General features: G+C 41.5%; 2 protein-coding genes across 2 annotated transcripts; both read right to left on the bottom strand.

The window, feature by feature from the left end:
* Window positions 1-628: 628 nt before the first annotated feature.
* Window positions 629-6,974, bottom strand: LOC114234797 (serine protease 58-like). Its single transcript, XM_028159102.2, has 5 exons — window positions 6,677-6,974; window positions 5,628-5,784; window positions 3,859-4,109; window positions 1,310-1,446; window positions 629-903 (listed from the first exon to the last, which is right to left on the bottom strand). The coding sequence occupies exons 1-5, from the start codon at window positions 6,714-6,716 to the stop codon at window positions 754-756; spliced, it is 735 nt and encodes a 244-aa protein (XP_028014903.2). The 5' UTR covers window positions 6,717-6,974; the 3' UTR covers window positions 629-753.
* A 3,101-nt stretch (window positions 6,975-10,075) lies between these two features.
* On the bottom strand, window positions 10,076-14,482 carry LOC103294073 (cationic trypsin-3-like). Its single transcript, XM_008150456.3, has 5 exons — window positions 14,443-14,482; window positions 12,648-12,807; window positions 11,660-11,913; window positions 10,738-10,874; window positions 10,076-10,225 (listed from the first exon to the last, which is right to left on the bottom strand). The coding sequence occupies exons 1-5, from the start codon at window positions 14,480-14,482 to the stop codon at window positions 10,076-10,078; spliced, it is 741 nt and encodes a 246-aa protein (XP_008148678.1).
* Window positions 14,483-21,392: the final 6,910 nt, after the last annotated feature.

The following is a 21,392-nucleotide window of genomic DNA, read 5'->3' as shown; positions in this document are numbered from 1 at the left end:
TTTACAGAGTATCTTTTTCCAATGGCATGATTCTCTCTACCCCCATCTCACTGAACCTCTCTCTCTTTACCCATGTCACATTGCCCCCCCCCCACATGTGACTCCATGGCCTCTCAAAAAGCACTCTGAACCCCAACTTTTGTGTTACTTGGAATCCTCTCAATTCTGTATTTTTAGGTATCTTTGTCAATGGGTCTGGGATGCTGTACATCTCCCCACTATGAGAGGACTAAGCACCCATCAGAACTCTTCATAATAGCACAAAATCCTACCAAAGTATGCAACTGTTACCCATAAATATAGGCCTCCCTAGCTTTCATTGTCTACATGCCATTTGAGATCCAGAGCTTTGTCTCCAGCTGTCTGTTAGAAATGGTGGTCTATATGTCCTTCAAGGATGCCAAAATAACATGCCTCATCTCTCCTAATTCACGTCCATGCTCCTGATCCTTAATACATGAAAGCATTGGTTCTGTTTATATTATCTTTGAGAACCACCACCTACCCAGTTGCCCAAGTCAGAAATTTGGGTGTTAACCCAGACACTTCCTTCTTTTTTCTACTCACAGTCAATACATCCACAGATATATTGTATAGAGGTCGGGGATCACAGCATGAGTTCTTAATGTCATTTTTTAATTGGATGCTTTTTATTTGGATTCTGTTCAAGAATAAGAAAGCTCAAAGGAGTTTGGGATCCAGTGTAGAAGTCATGAAGATATTGCACTGAGGGGATGGAGGAACAGAGGAGCCTTAGTAGCTGTTTATGATTTTTAGGATCCATTTTGCATAGGGATGAATTTCTGTGAAGAATCCTTCACTTCCCATAGTGACACTTCCTTTTGCCCAGGACAAGATTCCATGCAATCTCCCACCGCAGATGGCTGGAGCAGCTGACACTTCCTGCCAGGAAGAGGGAATAGGAGGTCAATGTTGCTTAGTCCTCATGGGACAAGAAAAAACCCAAGAAGTTGCACATTATAGTAGCAGGGACTTTTGAGGGAATGGACTCAGTTTTCTTGAGAAGTGGCAACTCTCTCTTAATATCCACTTAGGTCTCACCTCTCTTGGGTCAAGTTTGGCCCAACCTGAGAGCAAGCAGGTGAAAAAGGACAAATGGTTCTTCCCAGAACTTCTTCTACTCTAAAAAGACGGGAAGGGGACTCATGACAAACCCAGAAACTGAGTGTGTGTCAGGGGGTGGGGAGGGACTTCAGGCCTTTTGGACGAGTACCATTTGCTTTCTCACAATCACCTCTCCTCATCACAGACCCCTTGCTATCTTCCTGCCTGGAGAAAGGAAAGATACCTTAATTTCAGACATGATTTTCAGAGGTTGTCCCACACACATGATGTTGACAGTCATTCTGTCACCAAGCACCAAGTTACACTTATGGGAGGGAAGAGAATGTTGATTTGTCCAAATCAGGATGTCAGGGTCACTCGCTGTGGGAAAGAGAAGAGAAATCAAGTCCAGTGTTACTGTCCTTATCACATATACTCTTGTGATCATCCCCAATTTTGAGTATATGCCCTTATCACATATACTCTTGTGATCATCCCCTGAGAATATTCATTGCCAGTAATGAACATTCCATCCTTCACAACATTCCTTGTTCAGTGTCTCTGTGTTAGACCAGTGGATTCAGAGCATTAAATCCTAGTTAAATCACAAATCAGGTCTGTGGTTCTCTCCCTACTATGCATACATTAGAAACCTTTGAAAACTCATGAGAAAATTATGTGACCATGAGAAGAGACGGACACAAAAACTGTGTCCAAGAAAACTTGCTTTTTGGCACCTACTTCATCTTCTTTAAATTTAGTCATAAAGGGAGAAAATTATTTTTAGTATGTTTAAAACCTTTTTAAAAAATGTTTATAATGGATTATTTATGTGTATGTGTGTATATGTGTAAAATATACACACATATTTTCCCCTAAGTAGTTATATTATTCATCTCTAGCAATTGTTACTATCTTGCCAAACTCGGGATGCAAGGATTCTAACCAAGATATTATATCTTTGGTAGTGAATAATAGCAAGGGGAAAACAAAAATTGACCAAACATTGTTCAAGCAAAGCCTAATGTTATTTATACAGCAGGATTTTTCTCATGGAGTATAATGTCCTAAAGTATTAGACCAGAAAGTGTTAGGTCAGAAGAGAGAGGAGTTATGTTCAGTTTTAAATTTTAATGGGAATTGAATTGCATTATGTAGAACAAACGAGAAGAGAGTAATCTTGTTACTTGAAACAATGAATAGCTATTGGGAGCGTTGCACCAGAGAGCTTATAGAATTTGTTTGTCATCGTGATCCTGACCTGCAGAGCCTGTGTGATAAAACCTTTGCATAGCTTTATTTTGTTTTCAAATGGTATGTAATAAATTGCTTTTGTAAAAGTGATGTAATTACTTTGAATAAGACTTATAAAGTCAAAGATAAAAATCATAATTTTTTATTTGTTCAGAAAATATATTTACTTAGATTCCCAGGAATGTTGCTTCTAAATTGAAAATGAAGATGTCAAATAAGATGAATATAAAAGTTCCTACTTGTATTTGTTTTTACAAAACAGAATGATTTTTAAAGTTCTCACTTTTTGTTTTTACAGAACAGATGGATTGTTCTGTAGCCACCAGTGGGGTTTAAACCTGATTAATATCCATGACAATTTGCCTCAGTGGAACCAGCTTTGGCAGACTAATCAATCAGTGTCACTTTTAAAATCAGCCAAATCAGAGCCCCCTCCAAAAGACATGCCTCAGAGTGCCAACCAATCAACAACCTCACCCAAGTAAGCATGCCTCTACAGATGATGTCAACTCTCTTTAGCCTCTGAAAATCTTCCAATCCCTGTCCAGAAAGCTTCCAACAACCCCCCAAAAGCCCAGTACTCTGTTCTGCTCAGCAAGATTGCCTGCTCAGCATTGTTCTTCCTTACTATAATAAGCCATAAATTTAGCTTTATCATTTCATTTTAGATATTGAATATTGATTCCATTATCCATTGACAATACTTAAAAGAGAACAGAATGGTTGTTAGCCATATGAAATAAAGACCACCAAAGACCAATAAAAGTGTAAGAAAGCAACTTCATAAAATGCCCTTGATAAGATGTGAACCTGCGGAGCTCAGAGGGGAGAGGAATGTGTGCCTGCAACATGGGTTTTGGCAATTTTTCCAATGCATGCCAGGCCAGGGAGACACTCAGACACACACCCAGAGCATTTCATTATAACTCTAATGCACCCTCCTAGTCTCCACCCCTAAATGGGAACTATTAGATGGAGCAGTAGGTCTAAGAGTAGCACTGTCTTCATGGAAACAGCTACAGTGACAGGAGAGAGTTCTCTCAACCACTACTTATCTCTTTGGGTCCACTTGAGTGAATCACCATTAAGATAGGTTGGTGTCCATGGTTGGGGGTGGGAAACATCTTCGGTTGCCTTCTTATAGCACATGTTTTGTTATGATTTTCCCGCTGCTGTCTCATTAATTGATTAATTGCTTGGTAGACTTTTAGTAGCTGTCCATGAGACAGCAAGCCACCCTCCTACAACGTGCCTTGATATTGTCTTTAGAGTAATATACCAACCCATCTTTGTTTAAATTCAGTTCCTGGGATCTTGGTTCTACAAATGTAGTAATAAATGCCTGCTTCATTTGTTAATGTCTCATTGGCTGCCCTATATCAGTCTCTTTGATTTTTATCTTTTGGCCTCTAATCCTGGTATTATTAGATCCTGAAAGCAATCTCTCTAAGATTAAGAACATTACCTCATAGCCCCTATTTCCTTTGAATATATTCCTCTATGTTTTCCCCAGCTCAAACAACACAGTCAAACACTTACAGTTTTTATAGTTATTCCAACTCCAGGTTGGGATAAAGCAGGAATCATTAGATGATAAAGATTCCAAAGCTATGGCTATGGTTCCCACATAGGTGTTGAGCACAGCAGCCTTGGACAGTTTTATCATCATCAGGTCATTTTCCAAAGTTTGTGCATTGAATTCAGGGTAGGGCATGGTCAGTGTGTTATTCCGTATCTGCTCTTTCTTGTGTTTGATGCTGGGTTGATGAACTCCCAGTCGAATTTTAGCTCTTTGGAAGAAAGAGGGCAGAGAGATGGAAAAGAACAGGGTCACAAAATGTCAGAACTGCAAGAAATGTCAGATGTGACTTTCTACAATCATCTTAATTTTACCTCTTAGACCTGAGAACTGAAGTGGGGCTGTAAAATAGTGATAACAATAGTTTACAGGATTGTCATTTTAGAGTCAAAGCATATAATAAATGCATGGTATCTGGCATGGTATCTGCCACCTAGACCATGCCTGTACAGCCTAGTTGTTGTGATGATAATGATGATGATGATGATGATGATGATGATGATGATGATTTGGATCATCTGAATGATCAGGTAATAGAGTTGGCAACACAGTCCATCTGTCCCAAGCAACTCTTAAGCAAGCATATTGCACCCTTTGTTTCTAGATATTCTTAGGCTCCTCCCCAGCTCTTCTCACACATTTCATTATATTTACCATGTGCCACCTACATTGATCATAGAGTCACAAGACTCTTTGTAGTCTATTAGGACTCCCATTTATCATTTTCCATTATACTCCCTGGACTAACTCAAACCTACTCTCTTGCATTGCCAGAAATCTAGTCATGCACCAGATACAAGAGCCATTCCCTACTAAGGACACTTCATGCATTAGATGTGGCTGAGAAAAAAAAATCAGAATTTCCAACTTCAGTTCTTAAAGGAGATGAACTGTCTTTGTTTCTTTTGTATTTCTTATAAAGTTCAGACCAAGGGTTCAATCTATGTTCTAGTGAATTGTCTTAATAACCAGGTGGCTAAGAATTCTGAGTTTGAAATGACCCTTGTATATCCATGAAACTCTGAATAGGTCCCAATCACACAACTCATTCTGACCCAATTACAACAGAGACTCTGAGAATTTCAAGGAATAGCATTATTTTGTGCAGTGCACTCTTGCCCTTCTCCTGTATCACACGGCCTGCCGAGCACGTTACCCTCATTCTTTGAACAACCCCTGTCCTCATTACACTCAGCAACACTGGTCTCTCAAATACCTCTGCTACATCAGACACTCTACTCCCCAGGCTTTATTTACTTGGCTGCCTCCTCTTCATCCTGTGGGTCTCATCTCTTGAAAGAGGCCTCACATGACCACCTAACTAAAGCATTCTTGCTTTTTACAGCTTGCCATTCTTTTTATATTTTCTTTTTGGCCATCTATTTATTTTGGCTTACTTCCTCTACCAGAATGTAAGATCTATGAGGGAAAATTTATTTCCATCTTATTTTCTTCCAGTTTTCTCAGTGCATTAAGCAGTACCAGGCATATGGTAATTATTCAATAAATACATTGAATGAAAGCATATTATTTTTTCTCCATGGGAAAGAGTCTTTTGACACCTTCCTATTGACCTCCTCTTATGATTTTCCCCATTGGGAAGATCTTTCCTCTTCCTGGGTTCCTCTAAATTCTCCAGGATTCCATTAAAACTGGCTGGAATGCCTTATCAGACCTACTTTTGTTTAAATATATCCCTCATGGCTTCCAGGAGCTAAAGAATACTTACGGTAAGGGGCAATGAGCAGCGGTCAGGACCCACTCCGGGTGAATGAGAGACCCCACACAGGGCTCTAAGCTGGACTTCAGATAGGCCATGTAAGGGATAGTAAAATCTTCTGGTAAGTTTGACATTTCAGTTTTAGAATATTTGGTCAGAATAATTCCTAAATAATTAATGGAGAAAGAAAGACAAAGAGGTTGAGAAGTGAGGATTGGCTAGGGCAGTGGTCGGCAAACCGCGGCTCGTGAGCCACATGCGGCTCTTTGGCCCCTTGAGTGTTCTAATGCCACTTCTTCAAAATAGACTCGCCCAGGCTGAAAACCGACTTCTGCGCATGGGCCACAAAGTTTGAATCACACTGTATGTGCGCACCCACACATGGTATTTTGTGGAAGAGCCACACTCAAGGGACCAAAGAGTCGCATGTGGCTCGCGAGCTGCGGTTTGTCGACCACTGGGCTAGGGTAATGTTTCCTAGCCTAAGATTTTTCAAAGATAAAATCAAGGTCTTCAAATTATATTAAATATATATATTTTAAATCAGGGGGAATCAACCATGTCACTCAAGTTATGCTCATTAAAGAAACTGACACTTGTCTTTGCCAGGCATGGAAGTAAAAAATGAAATACTCCCTGACTTTGCAGGTGAAAGGAATGGAAAAGCTTGGAGTAGGGTCAGGAGCCTTCCAGAGCCTCTGACCCATCAACCTTCCTTTCCTGTGCTCACTCTTCTAAAGTCCATCTGCCCACATAAAGGGAAGACATACTTTTCCTGTGGCTGTCCAGGAAACGTGGCAATCTAGAAAATCAGGCTCAAGACTAGGGCACTTATTAGTTACATGCCCTAACATGCTTCTAGGCCTCAAAGGGCTTGGGGAGAGCATTGACGGGATGAGCTGTGCATGAGAGTTGGTTCCTTTTGTTCCTTTAACAGTTCATTGAAAGAAATGCCCTCAGCTTCCTATCTCTTCAGTGTGGCTAGCTACTTCCCTTTCTGACACTTCCCTACACCACCCCATCTCTCCCAAGGTTGCAACAAGGGCCCAGACTCTCACCAGCTACACTCAGGAGAGTGAAGATGAGACAGCACTTCATGGTGGGCCACGATCTCACCAGGAGCAGACAAGTTGGATCAAACTGGAAATGATCCCAACCTTCAGTCTAAGTGTCCCTGTCAAGAACAACTTGGGAAGGGATGGACATTAATTTGGGGTTAGGGGGGAGAAGCAAGGATCTTATAGTAGTGTTCAAACTAGTCTTTATCAAAGCTGAGAGCTGTCTCTGCTGAGAGTAACAGAGAGGAAGAAGCCAACCCAGTCAAAACCCTGGTGCCTCTTCTCTGACCTTAAAAATCTCAGGAGTCCTGAGGTGTCTACTGACATTTCCCCACCCCTCTCTATGACACGGCCCTTCTATGTTGGCCCCTCCTCTCTTTGTGATCTCCAACCTCTCTCCTTGCCCTCACTTGTCATCTCCTCTTTTCCAGAGTCCCTCATAGAGCCATTCTTATAGATTCATCAAACACTGGGGTAGGAAACACGGTTAAGAAATCATCCCCCCACCCTCATTTTAGAGATGAGGGAGCTGTGATCTTCATGGAATTTAGTGGCAAAGTCAGGACTTGGAACTGAGTCTACAGATTTCCTCTGACAGATTGAACTTTATCTGAGCCCTGTGCTCTCAGAATACAGCAGTGGGAATCTTGTATTTTGGGAAATGCTACCCTTCCCCATGTGAGTTAAAAGAGACTTTCTTGTGGCACCCATAAGACTTTGGATGACTCCCTGGTTACCTGTGACAAGGTCAAGTGCAGACCTTTCCCCTTTTGCCTGAACCAGACACTGACCCTCCAACTCCCCATTCTGAGCTTAAAAAGTGTTTCCCCCTTGAAACTAGCTAAACTGAAACAGCTGACCAAGAAGTCCCCCAACAGCAAAATAGCCTCACTGTAAATCTCCCCACCTGTAACTTGTCTATTCCTACTGGTAACAGTCTAAGGCAAAACAATCCTGCTGAGACACTGATTTTCGAGTCTGGGATGTCTTCTTATTGCAATAGTCTGAATAAAATCAATCTCCTTACCTGTTCAGGTGTTTTTGACACTACTCTTTCCTATGCACCATATTCCTTTTTATAAGTTAGCCTTACATAAAAACCTTCTAATTGCCCCCAGAAATATGTAATAAATAGTGGGTTCTATTGTATATAGTTTTCTTTACTTATAGTGTTCTTTGGCCTTGGTATCAGTTTTTAAATATAATCATATATAATAAAAGGCTAATATGCAAATTGTCCCCTCGACTGGGAGTTCGACCAGGGGGCAGGGCCGGCTGGCCAACTGCCTGCAACCCCTCCCCTCGGCCAGCCTGGCCCTATTGCCCCTGATTGGGTGGGCCAGCTGGACCCCACCCATGCACAAATTTGTGCACTGGGCCTCTAGTAAGAGATATAAAGTGACAAGATGTGCTGAAAAGGAACTTTGGGATGGCATGAAGAAAAATTATTTGTTTGTCTTTTCATACTTTCTCTTTGCCCACCCTGATCTTTCATCTCTTATATATCTCACTTATTTTGTCAGGTCTCTAAATCTTCCCTCTACCTGAGGTGGTTAGGTGAGTAGGTGTATATTGATGGTGGTGATGAGGTGGGGTAGAAAAACATTTCAGAGGGAACAGGGGAATCTTTCAACTTATTTGTTCCTGGAGAGAAGCCTGATATGCTTCATTAAGTAGATCTAAGGCTACTTATTTAATAAAAAAAAAGTTATATGAAATGAATTTAGGCTATATACAAACATAAACACAATTCAACGAGAACTAAGGAAATAAGACAGGGCATGTTAATTATGACCAACTAGTTAAGAGCCTTGAATGCTAAGCTCAGGAATTGGTACTTTTATCCTCCTGGCAGCAATAGGTGATATTAAGGACTCTGCAAGTATACCATCCAGAGTTATAAAGGGATAGAAAATTCATAATTGGGGCATATATCTTTCTATGCTCTCTTCCACCAAGATACCTGTTATGGACTGCATGTTTGTGTTCCCTCCCCCCATGCATATATTCAAGCCCTAACCCCAAAAGGGATGGTAGTAAGAGTTTGGTCCTTTGGGAGGTAATTAGGTCTAGATGAGGTCATGAGTGTGGAATCCCCATGATGGGATTAGTGTCCCTGTACGAAGAAGACATTGCAACAAGCTCTCTCAGCCATGTGAGGATAAGTGAGATGGTAGCTGTCTATAAGGAAGTAGGCTCTGACCATTTCCTGCTGGCACTTTATCTTGGACTTCCCAGCCTCTAGAACTGTGAGAAATTGTTGTTCAAGCCACAAAGTCTATAGATCTTTGGTTATAGCAGCCCAAACCAATTAAGACATATCTCTCCTTCAACTGTTCACTGGGACCACAAACATTTTCCTCTTTCAAACCTCCTCCATCTCCAATATTTCCATGCTCAGACCTACTTGGGTCTTTTTCCTTTAACCATACCAGATATGTGCAGAAATCATGTGTTTGGAATTGTACTCCAATCCATCCTCTGGATGATCATGGAAGATACTAGGGCTGGGGGAGGGTGTTGAAGAGCTAACCCAGGGTGGCCATGCTGCCTTTCTAGACAGGGCTGAAGAGAACAAATAACTCCTCTATAGCCAAGACTTTTGTGACCTCAAAGTAATAGATCAATGTTCTATAAACTTATCTGCATTTGCACTTTTTTTTGCCTACAATTCAAAATAGTACATAATTTCGGCTGGGGTTTTGGAGTGCCTGGTGGTGGGATAGAGCCACAGATTATCTTGGCATAATGGCTACAATAGCAATAAAATCCCAGTTGGAAAATAAGAAAGATCTTGAACAACTGGCATATGGGTAGGTGGAACCTTGAATAATGCAGGACATCTGTGATTTTTAAAACTTCCTCCTTCTAGATATTTTCATTTTTCTAGCTTCACAGAGTTTCAGAGAGATTAGAGACAAAAGGGAGAGCACATTGTCAAGCAATAGTGGTGCTTTGGGAATAAGGACAGCCAGGGCATCTCCCAGCTTTCCTATGAGCTAGTTGAATAACTTTGGGAAATTGTTTTTAACTTTCTGTAAATTAGTGTCACTATCGTTTTAAAATGTGATGGTAACAGTTACCCCTAACCTTATTCATCTTTATATCCTCACTGTCCTACACAGTCTGGCACATAGTAGGTGATCAGTGAATTTATTTTGATTAGGTGAATAAATAACCAAATAACCTTTCAAATTCTACCCTGATATGAGAGTTCAAGTCAATATCCACCTTCTTACTCAGTAGCCTGTTTCCAGAGAAAGTTTATGAATACCAAATAAGGAGAGTTCTTGGACATATTTAATGCAGGACAAAATATTTTTATTTAGGTACAGTTCTTAGGCATAGGAAGAAGGTGAAGTTGTCTAACAGGGATGGGTCAGGAGAAGATAAATGTGCTTAGTTGGAAGCCATGGTGTCCTGAATCCATCTCACGTAGTTGCAGACCTTGGTGTAGACACCAGGTTTGCCCTTCATGGCACAGCCATAGCCCCAGGAGACAATGCCCTGGAGCTGTCCATTGCAGACCACAGGGCCACCAGAGTCACCCTAAACAAGAGGGAAAAGCCATTTAGAACTCTCAACCACACCCAGATAGGATAAGGGCTCAAAAATGTTCCTCCATTATACTGAGGCCATCTTCCCAGGCTGCTGCTAATCCTCCATGAAGCCCCTTCAACCCTCAGTCTCCACACTACATCCCCATTCTTCCTTCCCCCTCCTTCTAGGTCCTCCTCTTTCCTTAGTTACAGGCACATAGGGCCAAGAAGAGGTGGTCATGACAGAGTGTAAGGCTTCCCAGCTAGCCCTCTACAATAGACCTCATCAAAAGGGTATCTTAGCTGTGCTATTAGCACACCATCTTCTATGTATCTTTTTACCCTTAATTCTAACCACTCATATGGCAAAAAGAAAAATGATCATTTATCCCAAATCTATCCCTCACTCCTCATGATCAGTTCCAGAAAAAGCCTTTAAATCTTCTGTATTTAAGAAAAGGGGAAATTTGGTAGAGATGCATGAGATGGAGCTTGAAAGAAAAGGGGTGCAAAGAACCTAACCTGGCAAGAGTCCTTTCCACCCTCCAGGAAGCCCAGACACATCATGTTGTTGGTGATCTGGCCTGGGTAGGCATTGCGGCAAACACTGTCAGAGAGGACGGGAGCATCCAAGCACTGCAGGAGCTCAGGGTAGTTACCTGTTGGGTGCAGGAGTAAAAAATGGAAGAAGGTTATTTGTGGAATCTAATGAGCAGAATGAATTGACCAACAAAGTAAGACCAGAAGCATGGAGGCATGGAACTGACTGACATACCTCAATGTGGGGTTGAAGGGATGAGAATAAATAAGCCAAAGAACTTATATGCTTATCAATAGGGTAGTGAAGACATGGGGAGGTAAGGGCTGGGAGGTTGGGAATAAAGGAGGGAGGGGAAATATCTGTAATAATATCAACAGTAAAAAGTATATATATTTTTAATGATGGAAGAAATCACAGGATTTCTTCCTGCCTTTCCCAATATCCCCACTCTTTCATTCAGATTATTAGTAACTTCTACTTTTGAAGAACAACTTTTATTTGGAAGGCCTTCCAAAGAGTTTGAATCAACAAGCTGTTCTCTGAAACTAGCATTAGTGACCACAGATTTCAAATTTAGAGACTTTATTTCTCAGGTTGGTTTATACTTTAGGAAGTCCCTAATTTCTTAATGTAGGTTCTGTTTACCTCTCAGTTCCTAGTTCTCTGCAAATCACTAATCACTTCTGTTGAATACCTGGCATCTTTATCATGATTCATTATAGTGCTCTATTTTCCAACAAATGAATCTTCCTCATTTCCATTCACATAATCTAAGACTCCATATATCCACAGACTACCTCTGTGAACTTTGTCTTGAGTGACAGTTTGGATTAATTGGCCCTCCAAATGCCTTGTGCCTCTAGGATTCTCAGACTTGGTGCCTGTGTTTCAGGTGACACTTACTGCCAATGCTCTGGGTGTTGCCCCAGCCAGAGATGAGACACTGGGTACCAACATCTGCACAAGTTCTTGGCAGAGAGACAGTGGAGACTCGAGAGCTGATGGTGGCAGGTGAGCTCAGCTTAATCAGCATGATGTCATTATCGATGGTGCTGGGATTGTATTTGGGGTGGCGGATGATCTTGGCTGAATTAATGAATTGCTCACTGCCCTCAATGACTTCAATGTTGTGCTCTCCCAGACGCACCTGGATTCGACTGGATTAAAGGATTAAAAATTCTCTATTTAACTTGAACTTTCCCCCTTAAAGGTACACCCAGTCATGAGCATAAGCACAGACATCATCCCCTTCAAGCATTCACACACACAGGCAATTGTACACTTAAGGTGTCCCACCATATAAGGTACAGTTAGAGGAGTCCTTAGGTAGGTGTCACTACAGGCACAGACTGACAGCCCACCTTCATGTTGAAGTAGTAAGACATGGGGATGGGAACCAAATGACACCAATAAAACAATGAGGGTAAAAAGGGAATTAGTGGCAATTAATCAGCATCTGCTTTTCTCCTCTGATTGGGATTACCAATTATTTTAGAGAGATGCAGCAGCAATCAGAGACATGTCAAGATATTAAGGCGCAGAATGAGTTGTGCTTATTTTCAATGTACTGGAAATTTCATCTATTTTATTACCTCCATATGGCATTCTTTTCTGGTTGAGCTATTTAATAATTAATGTTTTGAAGCTAGTTCTAAGTATATACTTCATCACTCACTATTTCCCCTTCCATGTCATTATTTGGAAGGACATCAGGGAACTCTTAGGACACCATGTGAAAGTTCATCAATGAATCATTCAATGCCTGGTAGAATAATGTGGCTCTTAGAACCTGAATGCTCACCCTTCAATCATAACTCCGTTATTTACCCTGCTTGTGCTTTGACAGGACTGGGGAATTAGTTGATCAGGGATGTGAGTACTGGTTACTTACGACTTGTAGCAGTGAGCAGCAGACACCACCCACTGGTCATTGATGAGGGCACCACCACAAAAGTGGTAGCCAGCATTCAGGGACACCTGGTAGGGGATGGAATTCTTTCGGCAGGTGTAGCCCCCGACGATTTTGTCATCATCATCTTCGGGGAAAGCAACTGACAGAGAAAAGTTGGAAACTATCTGTTAAACAGATCCATCTTGGAATGTTGACTCACCACCAAGTTTTTGTAGATTAACCAGAAAAGCTCAGATAATGTTTTCCTGTCACACATAATCAGAAAATGGTGCTATTTAATGTAAAATTTTATTTTTAATTTTTTTAAATATATACTTTATTGATTTTCTTTTACAGAGAGGAAGGGAGAGGGACAGAGAGTCAGAAACATCGATGAGAGAGAAATGTCGATCAGCTGCCTCCTGCACACCTCCTACTGGGAGTGTACTTGCAACCAAGGTACATGCCCGTGACTGGAATTGAACCTGGGACCTTTCAGTCCACAGGCCATGCTCTATCCACTGAGCCAAACCAGTTAGGGCTAATGTAAAATTTTAAAAACCTAGTTTTTCTATACCTCTAACAGATACCCTGCTTATACCATGATAATTATCTAATATTTAATTTATGCTTTAAATTTGATAAATATACAGATTTTTATATATGTGATGCTACCCCCCATACACACTGATAAAAGATTACATAATAAATGTCCTGAACACCAACCATTAGCTAAGAATATGAAGAATACTTTTTACATAAAACTGTGCTGAGAAGCCATGCAAATAGGTTTTCAGTAAAGCTTTGTGATACCCATGGTTATATTTATTTGAGGTGGTTGGTAAAGGATAGATAACCCCAGGTGGTTAACCTAAAGGAAGCTTTTAGAAGCCACCTGAGAATGTTCTGGCCTGGAAGAAAATGGAAATGCTGTACTACCCACACCCTGAAATTTCTCTTCTTGGCCTTTATCTATAATCTTCACAAAATAATTTCATAGAACATTATAAGGTTTCTGACTCCAACCTTTCCCCTTATCCCAATTATCTTTCCAACCTTTTTCAATTTATTCAGATATACCAAGATTTCTTACGGCTTCAAAGTCTTTCATTACATTATATGTGTTCTATTGTTCAAGTATTTTAAAGTAATTTTGGGAAAGACATTTCCAGGTATACAAATAGCTGTATTGAATTTAAACTTGCCCAATTTTGGAAAATGTAGTAGTAAGTTTTTGTAGTGTAAAAGTACTAATTTCTCTATCTCTTTTGATGATTTACAATGGTGAGATTTCATTAGCTAAGAGGTTGTAAAACCCAGCTCATAGCTTTTATTCATGAGAAAAAATATATATTTGCCTGTTATGATCCCTGCTAAGATGCCCTTCAGTCTAGAGGAGACTCAGGCTCTGACCCTCATAGCCTCTGCAAGGAGCAAAAGATTAGTCGTTTGTCCTAGGTATTAACTCCAAATCCTTAGAAAGGTCAAAGCAACATTTCTTTACTGTTGACTGTCCTTTCCTTTTCTCCCTTCTTCATAGATTTTACCTTGAATTTGAGGGCAGATTCTGTCTCTTTATACCTAATCTATACTGATCATTCCTGTTTAGTGATCTTTCCCCAATAAATGAGATTTATTTATCTATAGACACAGGTACTATGCACTGTTGCCTCAACGTTTTAAGCTTCTTGAGTATGGAGATATATTCAACATTCACTGTTCTCTCCCAAAGTACAAAATGCAAACTTAAATACATGCTAGACACCTACTGACTCATTTAGTAAGAGAGACTCACCAGCAGCTCCCAGGAGAGCAAGGAAGAGGAAGGCCTTCATGGTTGCTCACTGGATCTGGTGGGCAGTGTGATGAAGGGTTTCCACCCACTGCTATTTATACCTCCAGGTTTGCCATTGACACCTATAGTTACAGGTGCCAGAAAAAGTGACTTCACTGGAAACACACAAATCCAAATTTAGAATTCATTTTTGTGCCAAATTGAAGATAATTCAGCATCAAATTTAAACATTAACCACTTTTCCTGAAGGTCATGGGAATGAGAGTAATGACCCCACCTGGTGGGAACTGTTCCCCATAATAGAAAAGTTAAGTTGGAGTAAGGTCACAGAACAGAGCTACAGGTGTCCTGATTCCCAAACAAAAATCTTAGGTACTTGGTTGTTCCAACTGTAAACTTTTATCCTGAAGACTACCTTGAACTCCATACCCTTGATGTTTAACTAACACTGGCTCTTTCACAATTATATAATTTTTCTGTGGTAACTCTGGTCTTGTGTATACATGTTAACTTTCATTATGAATAGAAATAACCTGTTCCCCTGAGAAGAGAGAGATTCTGATTTAAAACAGTAGAGTGAAAATTAGAACTTACATTTATCCAGAACTTACTATATATTAGGACTTTTCTAAGTACTTTGCCTATATTAATTTAGTAATTCTCATAAGAACCCTATAAGATACCTATTATTATCTCCCCTTTACAGATGGGTAAATGGAGATTCATAAAAGTATGTGACACTTGACCACAATCATGCAACAAATACATGCTAGGGTCAGGATTCCAACCTAGGAACTTCAGAGTCTATGCAATACTTCCCTAATAAGTTCATCAAAATCTTAAGACCAAGATAATACAGAATTCTTTGCCAATGATAAGACAATTGAAATTTGGGTTGTTCTTACTATGTGTCCAGCACTGTGGAGAGAATCTACATACATCAACTCACCCAGTCAATCCTCACCAACAACTTTAGGACTTATTGCTATAAATTTTACCATTCTGTAGATGAGGGTGAGGCTTAGAGAAGTTTTTGTTTTGCTGAAAGTTTTATAGCTATTAAGTGCTCAGCATAGGGTTCAAACTCAAGCAGCCTCAATTTAGGGTTCATGTCTTCCACTGTGATACCATGAACATGAGCAAAGAGAACAATCTGAGCTCTATCAAATTAAGGGATGACTCTGGGGAGCATATAGGATGCTGAAAAATCCAAGAAATGGGGTCCAGAACAGGATTCATCATCATAATGGGGCACAGAAGAAGTATCCAGAATATGTGACTCACAGTGAGAACAAACCTCCAGCTTCTACACCCACACATAGCCAGTTTCTACATCCACGCAATACACCTGAGTGGCCTACCAGCGTGCTATTTCTGCTTTAATAAATCATCCCTGGGGAAGAAGTTTCTGTTTCTTTTACATTTGAAATTTTGCTGATACAAAGACCATTTACTAGAAGTTTTGGGCCAGATAATTCTTTTTTGTGGGGAATGCCCTGTATACTGTAGCATATTTATCAGCATCCCTGGCCTCTGGTTACAAGTGGCACTAACCCCTCCTCCCAGTTATGACAACTGCTAAATTTCCCCCTAGGGATCAAAATCATCTCCAGCTGAGAATGACTGATCTAAGGAGAAAGGGTGGGCAAGGTAGCTTCTCAGGTCATATGGGAAAGTGCTTTTAGTTTCAGGACAATATAGGTAGTGGGTAACTACTGAATTAATGGTTCATAAGGCAGCAAGTTGCTTTTCATTGGCCCCTAACAATCAGGAAATACTAAGGAGTAAGAGAAGGGTCAGGCCCAGAAAGGGGAGTCTTCTCATCCTGTTCAATCACCCCCCACTGATGACACCACCATAGTGAAGGGTGGGGAGTTGTATGATTCTACATCACCCTGAAACTTCTCCTGAACCTCACAAGACTTCTTGGACCATATGAGAAACACAACATCTTAGAGCAGAGCTTTCACAATAGTTGGAGTGTGTGCTGCTATGGCCTAGAAAGTTCTCTCCTATGTCTCCTGGGCTTTACTACTTGGACCTCTTCTTCCAGGAAGAGTGGACATAGCCAGATAAGAGGAGTTAGCTAAGATTGATTTCAAATTCCCAAGTAAATACCTGGAGATAAAGGAATGTGGGCCTGTCCGGCTGCAGTGGGATGATTCAGTCATCTAAAGCAGTAGTGGGGATGTGGGGGGAGATGCCAAGTGATGGGTTCCAGACTTTGGATCTTCCCATACAACTCTCACACATGGAACAAGGAAGCCACTTAGCACAGTGCCTGGAATGTAAGTGACATTTTGATATTTAAATTGACTTTTTTCCCCTTTGTCTCTTCTTGAGCAAAGACATTGATATTTTGTGTGCTGGTGAATTTTTATCTGGTCATTTGTGCACTATCTAAAATCATGTTGAAAACTACTAGTGGTGTGCACACCAAACATTAGGTAGATGGTTAAACAAAAAAAGAGTGGGAAAAATCAAAGATCACTGTGGTGGTAGCTGTGGTGGAAGTGGGATGGAGCAGAGTAGATCTGAATATTAGGTGACAGTGATTAATATTCTAAGTGAAAGTGACTAGGACAAAGCTCCCTTCTGAAGGACCAGGCAAATACTGAATCAGCACGAGTCTCTGTGTATATATAAGCAGTTTGTCATTGATATAAACAGGGTGAACAAATCTAAGGCAATATCCTTGCATTATTGTAAAGGAGTTTAGACATACAAGGTGCTTTTTCCTTCTGAAATACTGTAAATCATTCTGTGAAACTTGACCCTGCAGAATTCCAAAATATTCTTGTCTGTACTTGATGTGTGCCAAACTTCTGTTCTCGATAACATCAATAAATTTTCATATACAATCAGTGCCAAACATGCCACATTGCATGTGGGTCTCCTTCATCAGCCCACTCTAAACAGAGCCACCAGCTGTGGGGTTGAGGAGGGGGTGCCCATATCCACATATGCAGAGTATGTTGGTAACTATACTTCTTTTCCTAACTTCAAGTACAGGGTAGCCGAGGGGCACGTGTCTGTATTTAATTAATCTGTATTTGTCACCTCTCTTTCCCATGCATATTGCTTAGTGGCCTTGGAGGACTATGTAAACGTGTGCCTGAACTGCAATCTGATTGGGCTCCAGCAAATCTATTGACTTTTGCATTGGCAGGAGCAGGAGTCACCAGCCTCAAATGGCAATTTTATGCTCTTTTCCTTGAGGGAGTCTGTTTTTCTCTTTCCATAGCTTCTCCAGCCACTTTCCTGGTTAATGAAGCTCTAGTCATGGAGGCCATGTTGGCTTTTTATGACTGCAACGTACAGGGAAATTTTTAAAATAAGAATTCCACTCCTGGAAAAATGATGTACTAAGAAACTTACTAAAAATCTGAGGTAAGCCCTAACTGGTTTGGCTCAGTGGATAGAGCATCAGTCTGAAGACTGAAAGGTCCCAGGTTCGATTCCAGTCAAGGGCATGCACCTTGGTTGCGGTCACATCCCCAGTAGGAGGTGTGTAGGAGGCAGCTAATTGATGTTTCTCTCTCATTGATCTTTCTAACTATCCCTCTCCCTTCCTCTCTGTAAAAAAACAATAAAATATATTTTAAAAATCTGAGGTAAACAGGGCAGCAAAATTACAACAACAAAAACCAAGGTACAAAGTATATGCTTGTGTAATAATGTTGATGCTAACCTGAGCGTCTAAGCTGTATTTGTAATCTTCGTCATATATAGGAAATCAGTGACTAGAATGTTCTTTCTGGGTAAAGTGAATCCCGGAACCAGACTTGGGTTTCCCTGAGAATCCTGCTCGGGAATGGTATTCGTTTGGGGGTCATTTCTACTCTAGCTACAGGTGATCCTCTCCATAAAATTGTTAGCAGGGGTCAGCAAACTTTTTCTGTAGAAGGCCAGAGAGTGAATCATTTTGGCTTTGGCTTTGCAGGCAGCCTGGTCCCTGTTACAGCTACTCTGCAGTTGTGGCATGAAAACAGCTGAGGACACTATGCAAATGAATGAGTGCAGCCTGGTTCTGTGACACTTCATTCACTGAAGCAGGCTGTAGGCCAGACTTGTCTCTGAGCCACCGTTTGTCAATCCTGCTCTCAAAGATAGAGGTGAAACCATTTACATGCCTGGTATATGGACTTGAAATTGAATGGTGGGTCCGTTTCAATAATCAGACCTGTCTTGAGGTAAAATTAGTAATCTTAAAATAAGTATCTCACAATTGCCTTTACTTCAAATCATGTTTTACGGTAAAAGGAAGAAGAGAGGGGGGCAAGGGGTTTAGGGCTGGAATACTGGAGTCACAGAGGACAGTACAAGGAAAAGGAGAGAGTGACAGGCAGAAAATTGTAACCAAGTATGAGAAGTCATAAAATTGATGTGCAGACAACATTTAGGCATAATTTTATGCATTGTTATGTACAGAATCCTGAGAAATCTCTAGAGCTCATGTTTTGCTACAACAATAAGCTTTGTCCTGGTTAGACTTCACTCTGAGTTGGGTGGGCTGGGGCCTAATTACAGCCCTCTGACTGCATGTCCTTCTCTCTCAGACCTGTACTGCCTTACTGTCTCTGTGGGAGAATTGGGTCCTGGCACAGGGCTTCTCTTTGGCCACAAGGAGGAGCTATGACTCTACTGAGATGCAGGGAGCTCTGAGGGAGGGTTGGGGAAACTCCATGGATGGGAGAGGGTTAAGGACAAGTCTGGTTTTGTGTACAACACAGAAGAATGGGGTTGACAGAGGCTGGGAGTCAGTGCTGCTATGTGAGGGGTTAAATACAGAGTGTTCTGCTCTGTGTTGATCTGCAGGTGTTTCTGTCCCAGCCTGCACCTCCAGACCAGTTGCACAGGAGCCTGCATGGGGTTAGAAGGAAGAGGGGTTTGAGGTTGGGACAGTGGAGCCCACAGGCAGATGCAGGTGGAGGACATTCCTGAGACAACAAGAAGGCTGGGACTGGGGTTGGGGCTCAGCATTCTGTTCATACCAATGCATAAAATTATACGTAAATGCTGTCTGCCTCCTCTCAGCTCGGTGCAGCCTGCTGGGATGGGAGCTCCTGGACTCAAGAACTGAGAGGCCAGAGGTTTCTTGGGATCTTGCAGAGATCACAATAATGTAGGGATATCTATTTACTAGGCCAGAGGAGCCCTAGAGCCACACGTCCCTCACTCCAGAGTATAGGAACAGTTATATTCTTGTCCCTCTGCCGGGTGGTCTTCTGAGTTCTGGAGCAGGAAATGATAGGAAGCCCTTCTGGGTCTGATGAAACGGTTCTATCAAAATACCATCAACAGATTTCCTTCTGGACCCTATCTCCAATCCAGTGACCCATGGCAGCTAGAATTGTCCAGACCCAAGAACACTTGATACCACAACACCTAGAGATAGAAAAGACAGACATTCACATCCCAGATCTGAAAGGAGCTTCTCATTTTGCTTTTACTCAAGGCTCCTGATTTTTTTTTTTTTGTGTGTGTGTGTGTGTGTGTGTGTGTGTGTGTGTGTGTGTGTTTTAACTTTTGGAATTTTCCTTATTTCTTAAAAATCTTGGCAGTCCACAAAATTATATTTTATGTCAACTCTCGCAATATGTAGAAGAAGGAAGTTTCAGAATATCTATCTAATATTCTACCCAACTGCCTGAAAGTGAAAGTCTAGCTCACAAGCAGTTTAACAGAAAAATGATTAGTCCTTGTGTGAAAGTTAATTTTGTAATTCGTCTTAGAATGGAACACATGAATCTGCTAAAGACAACCAACTCATTTGCCTATGCTTGGGTAGAAATTATTTAACTTTCTGTATTATGAGCAACTGTCAACATCTGTTGAAAGTTATAAACATTAGAAACTGCAGGAAAACACACTTCACACTTCTAAAGTCAATATTGAATATTCTATATGACTAACTTTAACTTAAGGCTTGAGAATTCAGAATCCCCCTGGACCTCCCTCACTCCACAAAACATCTACAGCTTCTTCCAAATAATAAAATAAGGTGACACATAATCACATTTGAAAGTTAATAAATAATGCCCACACACAATAGTGTTGCATTTAATTTTTGTTACTTATTGCTCATATTACTTTCAAATGAATTGAAGATTAAAAATTTATAATCTAATCTAATAATAGACAAATATGCAAATTTACCGCACCTTCGCTACACCTAAGCCACGCCCACCAACCAATCAGGACGAGTATGCAAATTATCCCAACAAAGGTGGTGGCTAATTTGCATATCAAGACAGCATCGAAAGGGGGTAGGGGAGGAGAAGGGAGGAGCAAAGTCAGGGCTGGGGGCGAACGGAAAAGCAGGCGGGCTGGAGGAGAAGGCGGGGCGGGCAACAAGGGCGGGGCGGAGGCGGGGCCAGGGGCGAATGGAAACGCGGGCAGGCTGGAGGAGAAGGCGGGGCGGGCGACAATGGTGGAGCAAAGGGAAACGCAGGCAGGCTGGAGGAGAAGGCGGGGCGGGCAACAATGGCGGAGCAGAGGCGGGGCCGAGGGCTAAGGGAAACACGGGCGGGCTGGAGGAGAAGGTGAAGTGGGGGACAAGGGAGGAACGGAGGTGGGGTAGAGTGCAGCAGGAAATCCTATTGCAGGATTTTTTCTGCAACGGGAAAGCTAGTCCATACATAATAGAAATGGTAAGCATAAATATTTTGAGTGGCTAAATGAAATTTCAATAGCTAACCAGGCCAATAGCATGAACTGATGATTTATGAAGGTGAATGACCTGTGGGAGCAGATGGTCCCATCTGGTTTTGATCTGGATTTTCATTTGGAAAACCGATGGCCATTGGTCCACCTGCAGGCATATGACCTCAAGAGTCAGTGTGTGCCCAGCTGGTGCAGCTCAGTGGCAGAGCATTGAGCCAGGAACCAAGAGGTCACTGGTTCGATTCTCAGTCAGGGCACATGCCTGAGTTGCGGGCTCAATCCCC

Source organism: Eptesicus fuscus, chromosome 14 (assembly GCF_027574615.1).
Source record: "Eptesicus fuscus isolate TK198812 chromosome 14, DD_ASM_mEF_20220401, whole genome shotgun sequence".
Taxonomy (NCBI): domain Eukaryota; kingdom Metazoa; phylum Chordata; class Mammalia; order Chiroptera; family Vespertilionidae; genus Eptesicus; species Eptesicus fuscus.
Note: the sequence above shows the minus strand (reverse complement) of the source record. Positions and strands in the feature narration are given on the sequence as shown.

What these genes read in the sequence shown, in the direction of transcription:
- LOC114234797 (XM_028159102.2), bottom strand. Translation starts at nt 6,716, where the DNA reads ATGAAGTGCTGTCTCATCTTCACTCTCCTGAGTGTAGCTG. An exon ending in GCTGCTCATTGCCCCTTACC is followed by an intron (nt 4,110 to 5,627) that starts GTAAGTATTCTT and finishes TTTCTTCCAAAG; the next exon opens with AGCTAAAATTCGACTGGGAG. An exon ending in AAATCATGTCTGAAATTAAG is followed by an intron (nt 904 to 1,309) that starts GTATCTTTCCTT and finishes TCTTCCTGGCAG; the next exon opens with GAAGTGTCAGCTGCTCCAGC.
- LOC103294073 (XM_008150456.3), bottom strand. Translation starts at nt 14,482, where the DNA reads ATGAAGGCCTTCCTCTTCCTTGCTCTCCTGGGAGCTGCTG. An exon ending in TGCTCTCCTGGGAGCTGCTG is followed by an intron (nt 12,808 to 14,442) that starts GTGAGTCTCTCT and finishes TTTCTCTGTCAG; the next exon opens with TTGCTTTCCCCGAAGATGAT. An exon ending in GTGGAAAGGACTCTTGCCAG is followed by an intron (nt 10,226 to 10,737) that starts GTTAGGTTCTTT and finishes CCTCTTGTTTAG; the next exon opens with GGTGACTCTGGTGGCCCTGT.